The sequence below is a fragment of the Podarcis tiliguerta genome, assembly GCF_965153285.1.
Source record: "Podarcis tiliguerta genome assembly, chromosome: 1".
Classification (NCBI taxonomy): domain Eukaryota; kingdom Metazoa; phylum Chordata; class Lepidosauria; order Squamata; family Lacertidae; genus Podarcis; species Podarcis tiliguerta.
Window position 1 is genome coordinate 27,816,480 of NC_139534.1, and position 19,945 is coordinate 27,836,424.

At 43.3% G+C, this 19,945-nt stretch overlaps 1 protein-coding gene across 2 annotated transcripts in view; it reads right to left on the reverse strand.

Moving 5' to 3' along the window:
• The window catches only part of CERS6 (ceramide synthase 6), an 88,380-nt gene extending 68,456 nt beyond the window's left edge, over positions 1–19,924 (reverse strand). Inside the window, exon 1 of one of the 2 annotated variants that reach the window (XM_083412177.1) lies at positions 19,427–19,924. In XM_083412177.1, coding sequence (XP_083268303.1) covers positions 19,427–19,596 — 170 coding nt within the window. In that variant the 5' untranslated portion in view covers positions 19,597–19,924. The remainder of the gene's footprint in view (positions 1–19,426) is intronic. The other variant, XM_083412176.1, reaches the window with a different exon arrangement.
• Positions 19,925–19,945: the final 21 nt, after the last annotated feature.

Genomic DNA, 19,945 nt, shown 5'->3' on the forward strand with positions numbered 1-19,945 from the left:
TAGTATTTATTCCTTCTTTTCTTCAGTGAACATACCAGTGTGCTTTTCACATAAGCAATCTGAAACTAAAGGCTAGGAGACTCATTATTTTTGCTATAGGAATTCCACCAAAGATTATAATAAATAATAATAATAATACATTTTTATTTATACCCCGCCCTTCCTGGTTCAGAAAACCAGAGTCAGGGCAGCTAACAACAAATTTAAAATACTTAATTGATGCAACAACAAAAAGCATAAAATACAGTATAAAACGTGAATAACAATAAATTCAGAATTCAAAAATCAATTTAGGGGGGAAATCAACCCAATAAACATTAGATGATCACCAGGGCTAGCTGGTTAAGTTAGTCCTATTTGGGCCAGCGAGGATACCAGGGAAGAATTAGCTGTGGGATCCCAGAGTAGGTAATCTTCATAAAAAGGGGAGGGGGAGGGAAGGAAGGGGAATAAAAGATCAGACTAAGTTCAAATTGAAAGCCAGGCAGAAAAGCTCTGTCTTACAGGCCCTGCGGAAGGAAGTTAAATCCTGCAGGGCCCTGGTCTCATGGGACAGAGCTTTCCACCAGGTCGGAGGCATCAATGAGAAGGCCCTGGCCCTGGTGGAGGATAATCTGACTTCCTGACCCTCTGGCATCTTATTCCCCTTCCCCAGCTGCCTGGCATATCTGAACGGAGACAATGTCCATACTCCTAATGCTACATCCCCCACAGTCACAGGTAACGGGGGTAGAGTACGGGTGGGGATCCCATTGCCCTTCAGATGTTACTGAACTACAACTCCCATTATCCCTATCCACTTGTCATTCCGGTTGCTGCTGGAGGGAGTTGTGTCCAACATCTGGAGGCCCACAAGTGCCTCACCTCTGACTTACGAGTTTCAGGACCCCAAAGGATGGTGCAAATGCTTGCAACAGTTACTCTGTGTCTGGATTCTCTTGTAAAGCAGCTTGGGGGCAACATTCATGATAGGCCCAAATGGCTAGCACGCACTCCATCTCTTAAGAGTCAGTTCAGGTGTGCAACGAGCCGCATTGTACCTGCCTGAAGCACAACCACACAAGACTCCTCCAAGATTCAAGCTGTTTGCATGAAGCTGCTCACTGTGCATGCAGTTCCATCAACTTTAATCACACAACAGCAAATGCACAGTGGTGGGTGGGAAGATTGGGTTTCAGGGACAACCCATATAAAACTTTATGCATCGAAAGGGAGGGAGGGTGTAGCGAAGGTCTGGCTAAAGAGAAATAAAGCAATCTGTTTTTAAAAAGATGGAACAAAAGATGCCTTTTTAAAAGTGGTGTGATGAATATGGATGCACTTGGAGCAACATAGTGGAAAGACGCAACGCTGAAGGGCACAGAGAATTACTTGCCCTGTGGAACTGTCTCCATACACCTGGATTCTAAGCTACCTGCATCCATGAATCAGGTCCAACATGGATGGGTGAATCCTCAGAACATTCACCGTGTGCCCACTGTGACAACTATTACCTTAAACACTTGCTTAGAAGGGTAGGAAGAGAAAAACAGCATTTCACTGTTCTTCTACCAAACAGAGGAACGGATTCCTTCTTTGGAATTCTTCTACCTGAAGGAAAAGTGCTGGAAAAGCTATTCATGATTTTTACAATTATGACAAGACAACAGTGTGCCATACTCCCTAAATGCATATGTAATCCTTTAAGACGATTAAGAGTTAGCTTCATAATTGATACAGTAGGAAGAAGGCATATAGATTTAAGATAAATGCTCTTCCTTATACAATGGAAGTATATATATAGTGAGAGAGAGAGAATATTATATTTGACATTACAAGTACCTTAAAAATATGAGTCATTTTCTTGACATCTGCTATTTTGTGCCACTATCACTCCCTCTAATAGGGAACTCAAATGATGAGTGCCAATTAGAGCCAAAACGGGACTACAGAAAAAGGAACATTTTGTGTTAGTTTGAAAAGAAAAATGAAGGAAACTGGAAAGAGGAGTGGAATGTTATTATATCTTGTGACTCAGAGTCAATGTGGTGCACTCTATATGTTGGACTACAACTCCCATCTGCCCTGGCCAGCAGGAACAATGGGAGCTGATGTTCCACATCCGGAGGGTGCCATGTCTTATGGTATCCTGGAGAACGGATTTAGTGACTGCAACGATGGGCAGGAGATAGGATAATGATGTGTTGCAACATTCTGTTGCTGGTTTCACTTGAATTCTAAAGAATCCAGGTTCAGACCTCTTGTTCGTGGCTTTTTGCGAGAAGAGGGGTAATCCACACTTTGGTAATGTGTTTTAATAAATGAATATTATGGAAGACAGAATTATTTCATGTATGGCAATGAACATACCTGCATGAGATCTTGTTTATGAGATCCCATTGGCAATATGCTTCTTTTTTATTGATTTTTATTTTTTTATTGATTTTTATTTTTTATTGATTTTTATTGAAAGCCATAAGTTTTCAGTATTATTATTTTTTTAATATACAGTATGGCAATTTAAAACCAACCAACATTGTGTACGGGCTAACCTATAAAACTTGTAAAGTCAGATAGCTATTGTTAATAACACATTTTGTCAAGAAAACTTTTTTTTCTTCATGGTAGCTTCTAGCAGTGTCAGAAACAGCCTTTGGAGATTTTTAGGTAATTGCTTCTGAAGTGCCTGCCTACTCAGGAAGCATTCCAAATGTATCATTTCCGAGATTTCAGCACGAAGCAAGTCTAACTTGTCTTGTGTACTTTTGTGACATCATCCCGTTTGCTACATCACCCTCAATTACTAAGTAGCACTTTTCTATGTTCAAAAGTGCTCACCTCCAAATAGGTATGCATGGGATTGCAGCAAAACTCATCTGCACTTTCAAGCGTTATTGTTCAGTATCTTTGCATGTGTACAAAGAGCCAAGCAAAATTCTGTCTCCTGTGAGCCAGATAATTGTGTCAGGCAAAAATGCTACATATGATACAAAGCTGTGAATTATACACCTGGACTGAATAAATAACCCCACAGAAGTTATTAGCCTCCTTGGATTCTATGCTGGTACGAAAAAGAGTTGGGACACTTCCTGAACGTGCCTATGTGTGTCACAATAGCAATTAAAATGTAACTGGCTGTATTAGCTTTGACCCAGTTTTAATAATTATAACCAGTTATTATGCATACTTCAGCAAATATCTGAATTTCAAATTGAGAAAGTTTAAAATCTAAGAAGCCTGCCGTTAGCCACAGGCGACAAGGAAATTGCATGCAGGAAAGTGATCAGGCTGCTGGAGAAGGGGCACAGTGCTCTGCTCCTCCTTGGGTGAAGAGAGGACTAGAAATATGGTAAATAAGTAAATAAATACATAAGGTTGCTCACAGAATGCACAAGACTAGGAATCAGCAACCAATTCGAAGGTGGGCCAACCACCATCCGGGCCCTAGAGATCCAATAATGATAACTGCTTTTCCAGACCTTCCTCTTTAAACTTTCCATGTCTTAAATGTCAGTCATCTCCCTTGCTCATCTTCCACTTGTAATACGTGCAGCCATAGGAACAAGTCCTTCTGTACTCCTATTATATTAATCAATTGATTGGCATAATTAATAATTTCAACCAACTAAAGGCAGATGTCTGGCAGTCCCTAACATAGAGCATCATAATCATGAAGCTCATCTCACCGCCTCGTGTCAGTGTTTTAATGTGGAGATTAATTACTGGGACACTCAACAGTTTGGAGTAGACACTCCTGTCTTCTGGGAACTGGCTGGAAAAAGATTAAAGGACAGTGGAATTAAATAATGATGTACACAGAGTAATTATGAAGATAATTACTTATTAGATCACAATTTCCTCCAGATATATCACCTTTATACTCTGTTATTCTTTTCTCCTTGGTTTAATGAAACAGGAAATACCGGTATTTCTAATTTGGGGTTTGACTAAGAAAACAGATGCATAGGATATGTACATTTTCCCACTAACATATAACCTCTGGACTAGACCTCAAAGACATTGTTCTGTGGACAATGTGTGAGAAAGAGAATGAATACACCAATCGTCTGGCAAACAATTAGTTCATTACAGCTTATATTTCAATTGCAAAGATAGTAGGAGAGACCAAATCTGTGGTGGATATTTGGCTCTGAAGTCCCTGACATATCATAGTGATGGTGAAAGTCACTCACTATAATGAGCCTCTGGGAAAGACAGAGAGACAAGATGCTTTTTGTTTTACTGTGAAAAACCATCTCATGTGAATAAGTCTACCAAGAAATACTAAGTACTGTAAAGAGAGAGAGAGAGAGAGAGAGACGTTTTAAGTTGTAGCACTCTTTCTGGTATTTCTTGCATAATTTATTTTGTGTCTGTGCCTACAAAAAATGAATTTGTTCAAAAAAGCATTATCTGTACCAATAAACCAACAGATTATCGGAACCCAAATTTTAACATGACCTGTAATTGTAGTTAAATTAGAATGAAAAAGGCAATAGGAAAAGAACGGTTGCAAATCCTGGAGTGTGCGCACTCACTGCTCCAGCAACACAGATGGGCATATGCAACTGAATACTGCACAATATTGCAGAATGAGAAGTAAACCCAATGTAACAAAGTAAGCGCGTGTGCACCTTGGCACAAGCACAGCTTGAAATATTCGTTCCAGCATTTGCCTAACCTATCAAATGTACACCCTAAAAATAAGATTGTGAATTTGTCTAAGTGGAAATATAGCTGCATTTCAGGCATTTGATTTAAAAAAACAAACAGATTTATAACCAACTTAGTCTGCTATGTTGAACAGTTTGATAGAACTAGGTCAAATCTTTCACTAGATTTGGCTCTGGCCAATCTCAGTCAATTCACCTATGTCTTGATAATTTATTTCTGTTCTTTTCTTTTTAGTATTTATTCTAGACCTTGACATACATTGCTCCATGAAAAGGTAGAAAGTGGGAAGCAAAAGAAGGAACCAGATACCAGTAGTCTCTTGTCTATTTCACTAATTCTAATCTTACCAAGTCTGTTCTTAGTTCTTTTTTGTTAACAGATCAGTGACTACATCACTTAGAGAAAAGGGGCAGGGGTGGAGGGATGTCAGAAGAGAAATTGCTTTTTTAAATAGAGGTGACAAGGTGATAAAACAAAAAGACAGCAGATGCCAAATAGCCAGGTGTATGGTTCTTAAAGAAAGAAAGAAAGAAAGAAAGAAAGAAAGAAAGAAACTTGCCAGCGAATCATAAAGAAAATAAGATTTTACACAGATGATGAAGAAATGAATTTTCAGAGTGGAGCTTACAAGTTAAATGTAAGAGGAGGGCAGTTGCATAGTATTTGAATTATCTTTTCTTTGTTGGCAGGATGTAGGGTGGACGGAGGCGGGTCTGGAATATGTAAGGCTACCTTACCTGATTGGCTGAGCAGTTAAGAGGCTGCTTTAGCATGTGAAAAAGTCAGAGAGTTTGGTGACCCAAGCACAGAGCAAGACGCCAAGGCTAGGCTCTCTATACTCCACCATACTATGAATACTGTCACCGCTAGACATGAAGGCATGGACAAAAGTTGCAGCCTGAAAGGGGAGAAAGCTGCAATTTGAAAAGGGAGGTTTTGCACTATGAGTGTCCTTTTCTGGTGACAATCAGCTGCGCACACATGCCCCATTCTTAAGTGTGCAGAGCATAATAAGAACAGGGGGGCAATTTGCTCACTCTCAGTCAAAATGCCCACAAAGTGAATACAATGGTACCTCGGGTAACAAACTTAATTTGTTCCAGAGGTCCGTTCTTAACTTGAGGCGCGCTTTCACTAATGGGGCCTCCCACTGCTGGCACGCGATTTCCGTTCTCATCCTGGGGCAAAGTTCGCAACCAGGAGCAACTACTTCCAGGTTAGTGGAGTTTGTAACTCGAAGCATTTGTAACCCGAGGTACCACTGTAACATTGGGCTTTCCCCTTTGTGGTTCATTACATCACTTTCCCCAGGGTTCCCAATTGCAGAGAAAGTGCCATTCACACAGGTGTTCCGCAGAGACATTCAATTGAAGGTGCATAAGTTGGGGGCAGAGCATGTCACCTTGACCTCTGATACACCCCCATGGGCATTCATTTATTTACGGGAACAGAGTCATTGCAAATTAGGGATTAGAATTTAATTCATAGGCTTGTTAAAGCGTGTTTGAAGCTCCATCTTTTAGTTTGCATCATAGCGTTGTCAGGCTGCCAGACGCAACTCCTTGAGATTTGCAAAACCAAATTTTGTAGCCAATGCCACACTCTGCTGTTCTTGTTATCCTGCACCGGGCAGAAGCCTACATGTTTTAAACACATAACAAAAGAGAGAGGTTTTGTCACAAGCATGCAGGTTGTGCCACGAGAACTGCTCTCACATTGCACTGTAGTAAATTCTGCAAATTTTACCTGGCATGTAAAGTGGATGGTGTAAGCACAAGAATAGGCTTTCAGAAAAGGGAGGAGAGGGACTATAGATAAAAACGATTCACCACCCACCTTTCAGACTGCAGTGAATTATTCTACCGCACATTTCTGCCGAACAGGTCAGAAAACAATGCCCGACCTGAAGAATTTGGAGGAAATGATTCAGCAGAGGAAACACAGCCCAGAATAACTAAGGAGATAGTACAAGAATACTTGGCTAGTTTAGATGTATTCAAGTCTCCAGGGCCAGATGAACTGCATCCAAGAGTATTAAAAGAACTGGCAGATGTGATCTCAGAACCACTGGCAGTCATCTTTGAGAATTCCTGGAGAACAGGCGAAGTCCCGGCAGACTGGAGGAGGGCAAATGTTGTCCCTATTTTCAAAAAGGGGAAAAGAGAGGACCCAAATAATTACCGCCCAGTCAGTCTAACATCAATACCAGGGAAGATTCTGGAGCAGATCATTAAGCAAACAATCTGTGAGCACCTAGAAAGGAATGCTGTGATCACCAATAGTCAGCATGGATTTCTGAAAAATAAGTCATGTCAGACTAACCTGATCTCATTTTTTGACAGAATTACAAGCCTGGTAGATGAAGGGAACGCAGTGGATGTAGTCTACCTTGATTTCAGCAAGGCATTTGACAAGGTGCCCCATGATATTCTTGTAAAGAAGCTGGTAAAATGCGGTCTTGACTATGCTACCACTCAGTGGATTTGTAACTGGCTGACTGACCGGACCCAAAGGGTGCTCATCAATGGTTCCTCTTCATCCTGGAGAAGAGTGACTAGTGGGGTGCCACAGGGTTCTGTCTTGGGCCCGGTCTTATTCAACATCTTTATCAACGACTTGGATGATGGACTCAAGGGCATCCTGATCAAATTTGCAGATGACACCAAACTGGGAGGGGTGGCTAACACCCCAGAAGACAGGATCACACTTCAAAACGACCTTGACAGATTAGAGAACTGGGCCAAAACAAACAAGATGAATTTTAACAGGGAGAAATGTAAAGTATTGCACTTGGGCAAAAAAAATGAGAGGCACAAATACAAGATGGGTGACACCTGGCTTGAGAGCAGTACATGTGAAAAGGATCTAGGAGTCTTGGTTGACCACAAACTTAACATGAGCCAACAGTGTGACGCGGCAGCTAAAAAAGCCAATGCAATTCTGGGCTGCATCAATAGGAGTATAGCATCTAGATCAAGGGAAGTTATAGTGCCACTGTATTCTGCTCTGGTCAGACCTCACCTGGAGTACTGTGTCCAGTTCTGGGCACCACAGTTCAAGAAGGACACTGACAAACTAGAACGTGTACAGAGGAGGGCAACCAAAATGGTCAAAGGCCTGGAAACAATGCCTTATGAGGATCGGCTAAGGGAGCTGGGCATGTTTAGCCTGGAGAAGAGGAGGTTAAGGGGTGATATGATAGCCATGTTCAAATATATAAAAGGATGTCACATAGAGGAGGGAGAAAGGTTGTTTTCTGCTGCTCCAGAGAAGCGGACACGGAGCAATGGATACAAACTACAAGAAAGAAGATTCCACCTAAACATTAGGAAGAACTTCCTGACAGTAAGAGCTGTTCGACAGTGGAATTTGCTGCCAAGGAGTGTGGTGGAGTCTCCTTCTTTGGAGGTCTTTAAGCAGAGGCTTGACAACCATATGTCAGGAGTGCTCTGATGGTGTTTCCTGCTTGGCAGGGGGTTGGACTCGATGACCCTTGTGGTCTCTTCCAACTCTATGATTCTATGATTCTATGATTCTATGATTCTATGATTCTTCTCAAGCCAATATATGTCTGGGTATTGTAGAACTAGGATTGGGGCTACAGTATAAACAGAAGGAGGTGGCATTTTGTTATCGCTACACTGAAAATGTTTCGGGGTGTGTGTGTGTCCAAGCTGCATAAAATTAGCATAACGTTTATCAACATAAGCTGGCAGATCTCCTATAACCAGTAGAGCATTCTTATCACCTGGGTGAAATACTGTGGTAATGCAATCCAAAATTATAATTCAACCTTTAAGAAGCACCTTTAGAATTCATGAAATGTATAAAATTCAAAACAGGAGTCAACTGTTTGTTGCATACATCCTATGAAATCATTAAGCAGCTTCCTGTGCAATACAAATACAAGTCCACAGTTGATTTTAGTGTGGCCCAGAGTCAGAAATCAGCACCATCAGGCATCTGTTAAGGCCCACTCTCTGGCAGGTGGCTACAGCCAACTCTTGCTGCAGCTTCCACCTCCTCTGATGCTTTGACGTCCTCTACTGCCTTTCCCAAGCCTCCAAGACTGAGCATATGAGCTGCCAGTACCACCACCGCTGCCCTTCCCAATGCCTGCTGATACAGATTACGCAAACTGCAGTTGCTCAACACATGAAACTCGCGGTATACAAGCTAGGCGCCAAACAGCCATCAAACCAGGGTTTCAGTCGCCAACATGGAATGCCTGGTTCCTATTTTGGGAGCAGACTGCTCAAAAGCTGTATTTTCCAATACGACTTTTTGGCTTCCTGAAATTCATTCTGATCGTGCAGATAAAAATATCATGGACAGAATTCTACAGGATGTGTTGCTAATGTGTGAAAAGAGTCAAGATCCCAGGAGGGATCTTGCATGCACCTCCAGATGGTGGAGACACACACTGAAATACAAAGCTGACCATTAAGGCTAAGAAGCCAGCAGGTTTAAGCTTAGAAAGAAAGAGAAGTAGAATCTGCCTACCTTGCTCTGCTATGAAACAGTTGATCAGGGCTCACGTATTTGGGGGGGGGGGCTGGGGAGAGAGAAAAGAGCGCATTCCATTTCTCTTCAGTGCCAGGGGCTTAACTTCCCTGTTGAAGAGGGTTGGGCTGCCTCTTTCACCAAAGGGAACTGCTTCACTCCTGTCGCAAGACTCAGAAAATGAAAGGGTTCAGCTGCACCCAAGATCTTTCGCCTCATGACTTGGTCAAAGCTTTGGAAGTTTCCCTAACTAGTCCTTTCCTCCTCTTAAAAAAAAAAAAATAGATGACAATAACACCATGAGATGATGTGGCCTTCGTCTCCAGCTGCCAAGGGATGCCAAGGTAGTCTCTTCACTGGTGTCTTGCAAAGCAATCTGACAGTGGCCAAAAGTTTCCTCCCTCACCTCCTAGATGGAGGGGAGCAGAGCTAACACCTGCCCATGTTCTCCCACGAACCAGCACCTGCCCATTTGCTCATGTAGAACCGCAGGCCTCCTGTGCGAAAGAGAGTTTTGCCCCACCAAACACACCCACCCACATCATTACAGCCATACCTCAGGTTGAGGTAGCTTAGGGATAAGTATTTCCGGGTTGCGCGCTGCAGCAACCCGGAAGTAACGGAGCGTGTTACTTCTGGGTTTCACTGCTCGCGCAGTCAAAATGACGTCACGCGCAGAAGCGGCGAATCGCAACCCGCGCAGAAGCCAAGTTGTGTTCGCTTCTGGATGCAAACGGGGCCCTGAAACGGATCCCGTTCACATCCAGAGGTACCACTGTATGTTGCAAACAGCCAGCAACAATGCTTCGGGAAAACAGTGGAATTTGCTGCCAAGGAGTGCGGTGGAGTCTCCTTCTTTGGAGGTCTTTAAGCAGAGGCTTGACAACCATATGTCAGGAGTGCTCTGATGGTGTTTCCTGCTTGGCAGGGGGTTGGACTCGATGGCCCTTGTGGTCTCTTCCAACTCTATGATTCTATGAAACCTCAAAGACTGCTTTGTTGTCTTTGTTGTTTTTAAAAAAGTGTCCTTAAAAAACACTATAAAAAACAACCCAATGGAGGCCAAACATGCCCATTGGGCATGGAATGCTGACAGACCCTTTGGGGTCTGAGAACAGGGTGAGAGGAGAATAGAATCTCCTGAAAAGGGCCACAGCTAGCAGGAACCCCGACCAGGAGTGCTCCGTGCTGCAACACTTTATTGCAGGCACCATCTGTGCTTCCAAACAGCAACTGGGGAGCTACCAGCAGGGGAGAGTTACTGTTTTCATGTCCTGCTTGTGGGTTTATTAGAGGTGTCTGGTTTGTCACTACAGGAAAAGAGTGGTGGATTAGGCAAACTGTCTGATCCAGCAGGATTGCTATGAATCATGAAGCAGTGCGACAATCACAATGGAAGAAACCCAAATACCACAAGAGTGACACAATCATGAGAGATTATGTTAGGGTGGGGTGGGGGGAGAGACAGAGGGTGCTGCAACGAAACCCATTCTCTAAGTAGTGATTTCCAACTCACCCTATGAAGAACAGAGATATTTCCCCTCCATCCCCTCTATTGACTGTGTGAAAAGACTTATCCAGCTTTACTGAAGATCAGCCTCTCGCTCTCATCTCTCCTTGCAGTCTTTGTTTCTGGAGCACTGCCTCTCCCATATAACTTTATCATTAAAAGGCATTTGTGAGCTGCATTCCCTTTGAAATGAGCACTTTCTGTTAAAAGCTTCTGGACTAGCTTAGTTAAGGTTCAAAGGTTAAGAGCAGGAAAAAATAAAAAAACGAAGAACCTACACCCATTATCACAAATAATTTGGTAAAGCCTCAGTAAACAGACATTAGAATCTGAATTATTTAAAGCTTGAGGGTAAACTGAAACTTACAAGACAATTCTCTGAGTATTCAAAAATCAGCCCTACTGATGTCAATGAAATTACCGTATTTTTCGCCCCATAGGACGCACCGGCCCATAGGATGCACCTAGGTTTTTTTTGGGGGGGGGGGGTAAAGGAAAAAAAATATTCCCCCCCCCCCCAGGTGCCGGCAAGCTCTCCGCTACTTTGCGCGGCTCTCCCACGGCTAGTGGAGCGCTGCCCGAAGCTTGGGGCGTGCTGAGCTCAGCACACCCCAAGCTTCTGGGTGCCGGCAAGCTCTCCGCTAGCCGTGGGAGAGCTGCGTCTCCCACGGCTAGCGGATAGCTTCCTGAAGCCTGGAGAGCGAGAGGGGTCGGTGCGCACCGACCCCCCTCGCTCTCCAGGCTTCAGCGAAAGCCTGCATTCGCCCCATAGGACACATTTCCCCTTCATTTTTGGAGGGGAAAAAGTGCGTCCTATAGGGCGAAAAATACGGTATTTCTCTCTTTTTTAAAAAACAAAAACAAACCACAGGTCCCTAGCATGACAAAGAACAAGCTATTTCATGCACCTAGGAATGTGATTTTCCCCCACCAGCCCTTCCCCAAGCTGCTGAAACTTATAAAATATATTTGCTTTCTTTATTACATTTATATCCCAACTTTCCACCAAGCAACTCAAAATGGCATACAGTACTTGACCTCTCCTCCCAATTTCATTTTTACAGCAACCTTGCAAGGTAGGTTAAGCTGAGACTAAGTAAATGACTGGCTCAATGTTATCCAGAAATGATCATAGCTGAGTGGGGATTTGAATCTGGTCTTACCCTGTCCCTAAAGGTAAAGGTAAAGGACCCCTGACAGTTAAGCCCAGTCACAGTCCACTCGGGGCTTGCGGCACTCATCTCGCTTTACTGGCCGAGGGAGCTGACGTTTGTCCACAGACAGTTTTTCCGAGTCATGTGGCCAGCTTCTGACGCAACGGAACACCGAAACCAGAGCAGCGCACAGAAACGCCGTTTACCTTCCCGTTGGAGTGGTACCTATTTATCTACTTGCACTTTTGCCGTGCTTTCGAACTAGGTTGGCAGGTGCTGGGACTGAGCAATGGGAGCTCACCCCTGTCCTAACCCGTGCCTAATCTCTTCATAACAACTGATAGCAGTTTCATAACAGTTTGATGTCAAAATTTGTGCTTGACAACTCAGCAAAACTGGAATAAGAGGTTATCTGAGCTTCTCCTCCCTTTTCCTGGCAAGCAAGCCCACAGAAAAAGCCAAGCAATTTATTTCCACACAATTCTCACACGCAATTAGGTATTTGTGGAAAGCAATTATCTCAAAGTGTTGTAATTGAGAGATGTAATACTGGCACTTCCATATAGAAAGCAGAGGCGAGTTCTTGACAAAATAACTAATGGTACAATCCTCTGTATGTTATCTTTGGAGCCAGCCTCACTGAACTCAGCAGGACTTTGGGACAAACATGGATAGAGAGTTACTTAAGATGTAGGAGTGTATGTTCTGTCAAAATGGCTACAACTTTGTGTTCCTACTACATTTGCATTAAGTGATTTAAGCAACTGAGGAAAGATGAAAAGCAGAATACTGAATGGAATACTATAGTGAATAATACCGAAATCTGAGGTGGTTATGAAGACACCCTGCTAAATAAGGTGAGATTAGCACCATTAGAAGCTGTATCCATTTCTAGGTCAAAAGGAGACTTGCAAATAGAGAGTAAGAAATTCTAATCCTCAAAGCAGGTTGTCAAGTGTATTGTACGTCATGTGTCTTTGGACAGACATTATTAAATCTTTGTGTAAAGCCACACGGAGTCTGATTCTACGCCTGCTTACTACATTCAATGAAACTTGCATCCAAGTAATCATACATAGGACTGCAAAGAAAGCAATCATTCTCATTAGATTGCTAGCTGTTGCAGTTAATCAGTGAATAAATGTCAACTGATATACAGCTGTATTAACTATAAAAGTGAGCGACAGACATATCTCAGCGTAATAAGCAGAGATACAAGTGAGCCTTTTGTATGCCCCAGTCTGCGAACCAGCTGAAAACACTGAAAATGGACACCTTGTCTTGCATACGCACCTTCAGTCTGCAATTTTCATTACAGTATTAGCAAGGCATTTTCAAAAGAAACAATTGGCACAAGTTTGAATGAACCTATCTTGGAGGCGCTGTGGTCTAAACCACAGAGCCTAGGGCTTTGCCGATCAGAAGGTTGGTGGTTTAAATCCCCACAATGGGGTGAGCTCCCGTTGTTCGGTCCCAGCTCCTGCCAACCTAGCAGTTTGAAAGCACGTCAAAGTTCAAGTAGATAAATAGGTACCGCTTCAGCAGGAAAGTAAACGGCGTTTCCGTGCACTGCTCTGGTTTCTCCAGAAGTGGCTCAGAAGTGGCCACATGATCTGGAAAAACTGCGGACAAACGCCGGCTCCCTCGGCCTATAGAGCGAGAAGAGTGCACAACCCCAGAGCCGTCCGTAACTGGACCTAACGGTCAGGGGTACCTTTACCTTTACCTTGGTTTAACAAGTTGAGATATAAATTAGCCCTTGGCCCATAGGCCCTTCACTTCTCCCTTTGTGGCTCACCTGGGTGCAATGACAAAGTCTTCACAATTAACCATAGTTTCTATTAGGGAAGCTTTGGTTACCCACTTCAGGACAAGCCATGACCTGAAACCAATGTCAAACCATCATCCTGAAATTTTGGTTAAGCGTTTATATGTAAAAAGAATGCAAACATGACTCCGTAAGAAAAAAAATGCTTCTGATGAAAGCAAGTAAGTTAACACGATTACTTTCCTAACTTACCCTACAAAATAAAGACCCACTGTCTTAAGACACTTAAGTATCCTTTAAAGGAGGAAAGGTTGAACCTAAGAATATTATTTAGAAAGTACCATTCACAGAAAGCCACATTTTGAAAGGACTCTGAGGCAAAATTAAGGAGACAAAACCCGCTTTAAGTAACTTGTGGAATATTCTTATGGAGTCAGTTAACGAGGTAAAGTTTGGCACCTGCTTTGAGGCCTATTCGGCAACCTGAAGTGATGTAGTCCCCTGTGTTACCTCAGCAGTCTATCAGCTTATTTAAAATCAATATTTAAGCCTAGTTCACACGAAAGTGGTAAAACTACCCCTTCAGACCAAGGGGGGAGCCTTGTATGTCTTGAGAGGAGGCTGAAGAGAGAGCAGGCCAGACACAGGTTTACCAGCCCAGAGAGAGCCAGATTAGAGAGCTCATTTTTATCTCCGTGTTATTTAGCACTTCAGAATAGCTTGCTTTGTCTATGCTGTGTCTAGGATAATACAACAAGCGTAATTAAAAGTGTAGTAAAATGATCCTCTGCATACGAAGGACTGCCTCTGGAAAGCGTTTGGAAACTTTAGCGATCCAGAATGTGGCAGCCAGGCAGTTAACTAGACTCTTCTTGGTGAAACTATTTCACTAGCAAACTTACAAGATTGTCACATGCACCCAGTTTGTCTGGGGAACAATGCAAAGGGCTGGTTTTAACCTATAGAGTCACAGTATGGGGTCAAGGTTAACAAGAGGACCACATTCTCCCATATTACCTTGACTAGCAAGTTTTCCAGGTGTCCCCACCTTTTCTGTAGGAGCCCCAAAGGTAGAATTCCCTCTCCACAATTCAATTTGTACTGTCATTACTATCTTTTTTTTAATGCCAGGATAAGGCCATCCTGTTTACCTAGGTCTTTAATTGTAACTAATCTGCTTTAAATCAATACAGTATTTCACTTAATTATCTTAGGGGGGGGTTTGTTGGTATGTTTTATTGTTCTAAATTGAATTTCTATGTTGCCTTTGTTATGGAATAGCAGGATAAGAATCTATTTGCATAAATAAATCTATATGGGCTTTTTATGCAAGCTTTCTCTCTCTTCCAAACCCAGCAAACAATGGTTTGTTTCCCCCCCCCCAAAAAAAAACCAGGTCAGGACCCCAAACAACATTTTGAGCACAACTTCCAAACAGTTTTGCTGGGGTGGATCTGCACACACACAGAAAAAATACTATAAACAAGAAAGAAATTAAATCATTATAACAAAAGAAAAAAAACATTATGGAAAAACACATAGATTTCTTTTTTACTCTCCAGTGCCATCTGGTGCATGTTTATAATGCATTCAAAACACAGTTTTTTGACTAATGTAGCTGAGTCCATGGTCTTTTCTAATTCATAAGTTCCAAATGTTTATTTTAGAGGGCAAACTCTTGCCCAGGGGATGGGGGGGGCATGGTGGAAAAATCTGAAAAGCGTGGGTGTGAAGAAGCTGTAGACAAAGGGGGTTCAACACACTTTTCCACCTTCTGTGTGTCTATTCAGAATTCCCATCTACCCAAGCTGCTTCTCATTTAAAAGTAAAATCAAAATAACAGGGAACGGGAGATGGTTGACATGCATTTGTCCATCACATGTAATGAACGTATTGGGGCCAAATCTCTATGGACACTGGTGGATTTGCTTCCCTCAAGGAACTCTGGGGATTAGAGTTGTGAGAGTCTGAAACGTCTGTTAGAGACCCATATTTCCTTTGCGGGATTTTGTGGGGAGAAGCCATGACAATAATGGGCAGAGGACTCACAGCATTTTTACTTTGACTTTATACCACTTTTCGAAGACATTCCTGGAAGTCAGCAGTCTTAGAATTGGCTAGTTAGTTCAAATAAACTACATTACCTACTGCATCACACCCCTCCCATGTCCTTCTGAGGTTGCCAGCTCCCTATATTGCCATGATACTGACACCTCGGAGTCAAGAGACTCTAAACCTAGCATACTTATGTATCCCTGGCCTCCTCTGTCACCCTGCCAACAGTACAGAACAACCCATCTCTAGGCCACATGGTTTCCCCTAGTCCTACTTTTCCATTGACTTCTTTCTTCAACTCCAATTTTTCTACCACCCATTATTCCCTTCAAATCCTTACAAACTGTTCCCTCCAATTCCAGCTTGACAGGGGATGGCCTACTTTGTGCCCCTTCTTTAAGTCACTCTCTCTTGACCAAACTCTGTTGCTTCCCTTTAAGCACCTTGAAGCTGTTCTCTCCTCAGTTCCCCCCTCTCCCAAGCCCTTTCACCAAAAATCTCATTCTCCACCCTTCCTATGTTCCACTTCCTCAGTCCATTGCCTATGGAGCCTCAAAGCACCATGCTTCCATTGAAAGGCTCTCAGGCACACAAGGCAACCCAAGGAGTGCTCTCTTCTCCCAGTTCCGGGGGGGGGGGCACCAATTATGCGGAAATTCAAGTGTAACTGCAAGTAACTAAACCCATCCTCCATAACTCAGTGGAGTACAAGATTTTATGAGCTGATTTTATCAAAAAACTGTTGTACTACATTTTGCCTCTATGGTAGTTTACCTATGTGAGAATTCTGCATATGTTTTTCCTGAGTTTAGGCAGGAGAAAACGGGAGCTTCTCTCTCTTTATAAAAAGCAATAATGTGAACTATGTGAAAGCCATATATTGACATTGCACTATATTATGAAAGGGTAGTTATAAAGGATTCAGAAATAAATATTTGGCCTGGGTATCCTGGTAAACATATGCAGAGCATCAGGTTATCAAATTGCTCAGCGTACATCCAATTCTGGGCTCTTAAAAAATGTGCATTGTTAAAGAAAGTGTTTGTTCTTTACTGGTGAAGAATAAAAGAGATTATTGGATGTTTGAAGTAGAAGGGAAGAGCAGAATTGTGACATTCCAGAAAGGGAATACCTGTGAGCAATAAAAAGCAAAATATTGTGGATGGGAAACAGCCACCTTCTGACAAAGTTGTTTTTTGTGTTACAAACACACCAGTTTATTTTTTATTTGATTAATGTCATACTAGTGTTAGTCCTATTCCTTGGCATTAGAGTATTATCTAAACCCCAGGTGGCATGGTTTCATTTTGTTTTCAAACTAAAGTGTTGTCATACTAAAAGAAGGATCCTTAAGACCAAAGTTCCTTCAGAGAGTCTCCAAGACAATAGTATGTGCTTTAGGACAATTGATGGTAAAGAGTGTTGAGAAGGACAGTCATAGCTGCAGCTCACCCCATAAAAGAGATGAGATGACAAGGCAAAAAGAACCTGCAGCAACAAGCAGAGGGGAGCAACAGTTGCACCCCTCTCTTGAACTGATAGGAAGCTCCATTTTCACCTGTCCAAATGGACCAGACTCTTGCAATGGAGACTGAGAACACTTGGAAGGAAAAAAGGCAATATGAAATGGGCAGCAGCATCACCATCATGCACTCCTACCATGGGTGTACTGAGCAGACTTACCCAGCAACACCAAGGGAGGAAAGTCAGAGCTTGTGTTGCTGAGGCTACCATTCCTAAGACAGTCCTGCAGCCTAGGCAACAGTCAATAACTTTTGCTCTGTATGTCCTTCTTTTTAAAAATTCTCAAGACTTACGTGCATGCATCCATCCATCCATCCCATAATGTGTTAATGAAAAAGAGAAGTGGATAAGGTCTGTTTCCCCCTACCCTGCCTCCATTCCATATAGAAGATTACCTTTACCACACAGGTTAAACGCAGAAGGAGTTTAAAGAACTCCACAGCAGAGGATGGAGCAATAGAGACAATTAAGTTAATTACAGACAGGTAGGTAGTGTAGAAAAGGGAGGGGCACATCACCAAGCCCTCCACTACACCAGGAGAAACAATAGCACTATGTCATATTTGAAAGCTTTGAGCTGTTATTTTGATAGGTCTAAAAATCACTACAAAACAGCACTTAAAAAAAAAAAACTTTTTTAAAAAGCAGGACAACAGGGAAAATGCAGGAATGTAACAGTGTGGAAAGCATATTCCTTAGAATCCAGGAGACAAAACTAGTAAACAAATGTTGTCCATCTTGGGAGAAAAGGCTAGGGCAGAAGTACCGTACTCAAAATGACCCTCCAGGAAAACTAGACATTTTTACCACACAATATCTTCACACATTGTATTAACTGACATTTAGTGTATGATCAGTTTGGGTTAGTATTTCAGAAAAGTGATATATTCTATGTAGATCATTATAAACATCAACCTTAAAATTTAAGAGGTGTTCTCAGTTAACTATCACAGCAGTTATTATTCTGCATTTTCAAAAAGGATTCTTTTCTGTTGTGTTGTTGTCCTGTGTTTATCATGAAGGGAAACAGCTCTTCAACGGAACAGGGAAAGCATAAAGGAAAGATTGTCAACTTAACCATCAGGCTTTTCCCTGGAGCAAATAATTTTGGAGGTATAACAAAGGACTGAAAACCGATAGATTCCTAGCTTAATTAATAATCAGATTGTATTCATGAAGTGTACAGCATTTTACTGTTTTATGACACTGATTCGCTTTTACTTAAAAACCTACAAGCTATGTCACCAGTATACAAGTGACCTTTTTAAGAAATGGGGTTTTTTTCCAGTCAGGTGTTCCACACGGAATAGTGTTGTCAGAATTATTTCGACCAAGGACTCATAAACCCATGAGGTGTTCAAAATGCCGTACATGAGATCCGGAACATGAGGTAAAAGGTATGTGTACCTCTGGGTATGTGCGGAGCATTTTACCTCCTTCTCACAGCTTACCTACTCACAGCTGTGCTATTAGACAGCAGTTTACAGGTCTGAGGCCTGGGCTCCAGGCAGACTTGCCTGAACGCTGCTTTCCTCATTTTAGAAATGAGGCGATTAGCCTGTTTCAAGGAAGTTGGTGGAACCATCAATGTGGTGTTCCCATTTTCAAAAACAGCAACAACACTGGATTTTTCAGCAGGGTCAAGCACATAGTTGTCCCCCCCCCCCAATCCGATACTAGCAAGCCTGCTGGTCATTTATCAATGAATTTTTGCCTTGAATGCCATCACACAGGCACGTTGCCCACCACAAAACCATCTGCATTGGTAGCATCTGGGGGGAAGGAGTGACCAGGAAGGTGATCTAAAGCTTAGCTCGAAAAGCCTCTCTAATCAAAATAAAATGCCTCCTTGCCTTTTGAGTGGGCATGGTTTTGGTGTGTGTGTTTTTTAAGTCAGTGTGGCAGCATTGGACCCATGCTGCTAACATTGGACCAATGCTGGCGACCCACACACACACCTCTTATTCTTCAGAGAAGTTTGATCCGTACACCCCCTATAATCCCCACTCATGAGGCTGTCTGCCTACGAACTGCAAAGCCCCCTCACCACCCCCAGAGCCAACATCTCCAGAGGCGGAGAGACCCCAGGGGCCCAAATAAAACAAGCCCCACACGAGCGAGTTGGGAGCTTGTTTGCCTATGGGAAGAAGTAGAAGAGGGCAGCCCTTTCCCTGGGGGGGGGGGGGGGGCTTGTGGGGCTGGAGAGAGAAGAGAGAGAGAGAGAGAGAGAAGCATCCAGATCCCAGATCCCAGCCTCACCTTTCGAAAACCATGCGGATCATGAAGATGCAGAAGGCCAGGGGGAAGGCCAGGTAGAGGTCCTCCACTTGAGGGAAGGTTGCTTCCTCGGTGCTCTTCAGATCCGCCCAGGTGACATTGTGCGGCAGCCAGAACCTCTCGTTCCAGAACCAAGCGAGGATCCCTGCCATCTTTGCTTTGTCTGGCTCGGGCTGCTGCTGCTGCTACTCCCCCACCGGCTCCCTGGCTGCCCGATGCTGCTGCTGCTGCTAAGGATGCTCAGCAGCTGCCTGCGTCTCGCGCGCGCGCGCCTGTGCTCGTGTGTGTGCGCGCGGCCGGCTTAAATAAGCTCCTGAATCCTGGAGCGGCGACAAACCGCGATCGCTGACGCCGCTCTCGAAACACCGCCCTGAGCAGCGGCCGAGCTGGGCCCGCCCAGCCTCGCAGCTTCTCTCACTCGGGGCGAGGAGAGGGAGGGAGTGCCGCCTCTGCCTGTCACAAGGTGCTTCAGGGACGCGCCCTCTGATTGGCTTGCAGGGG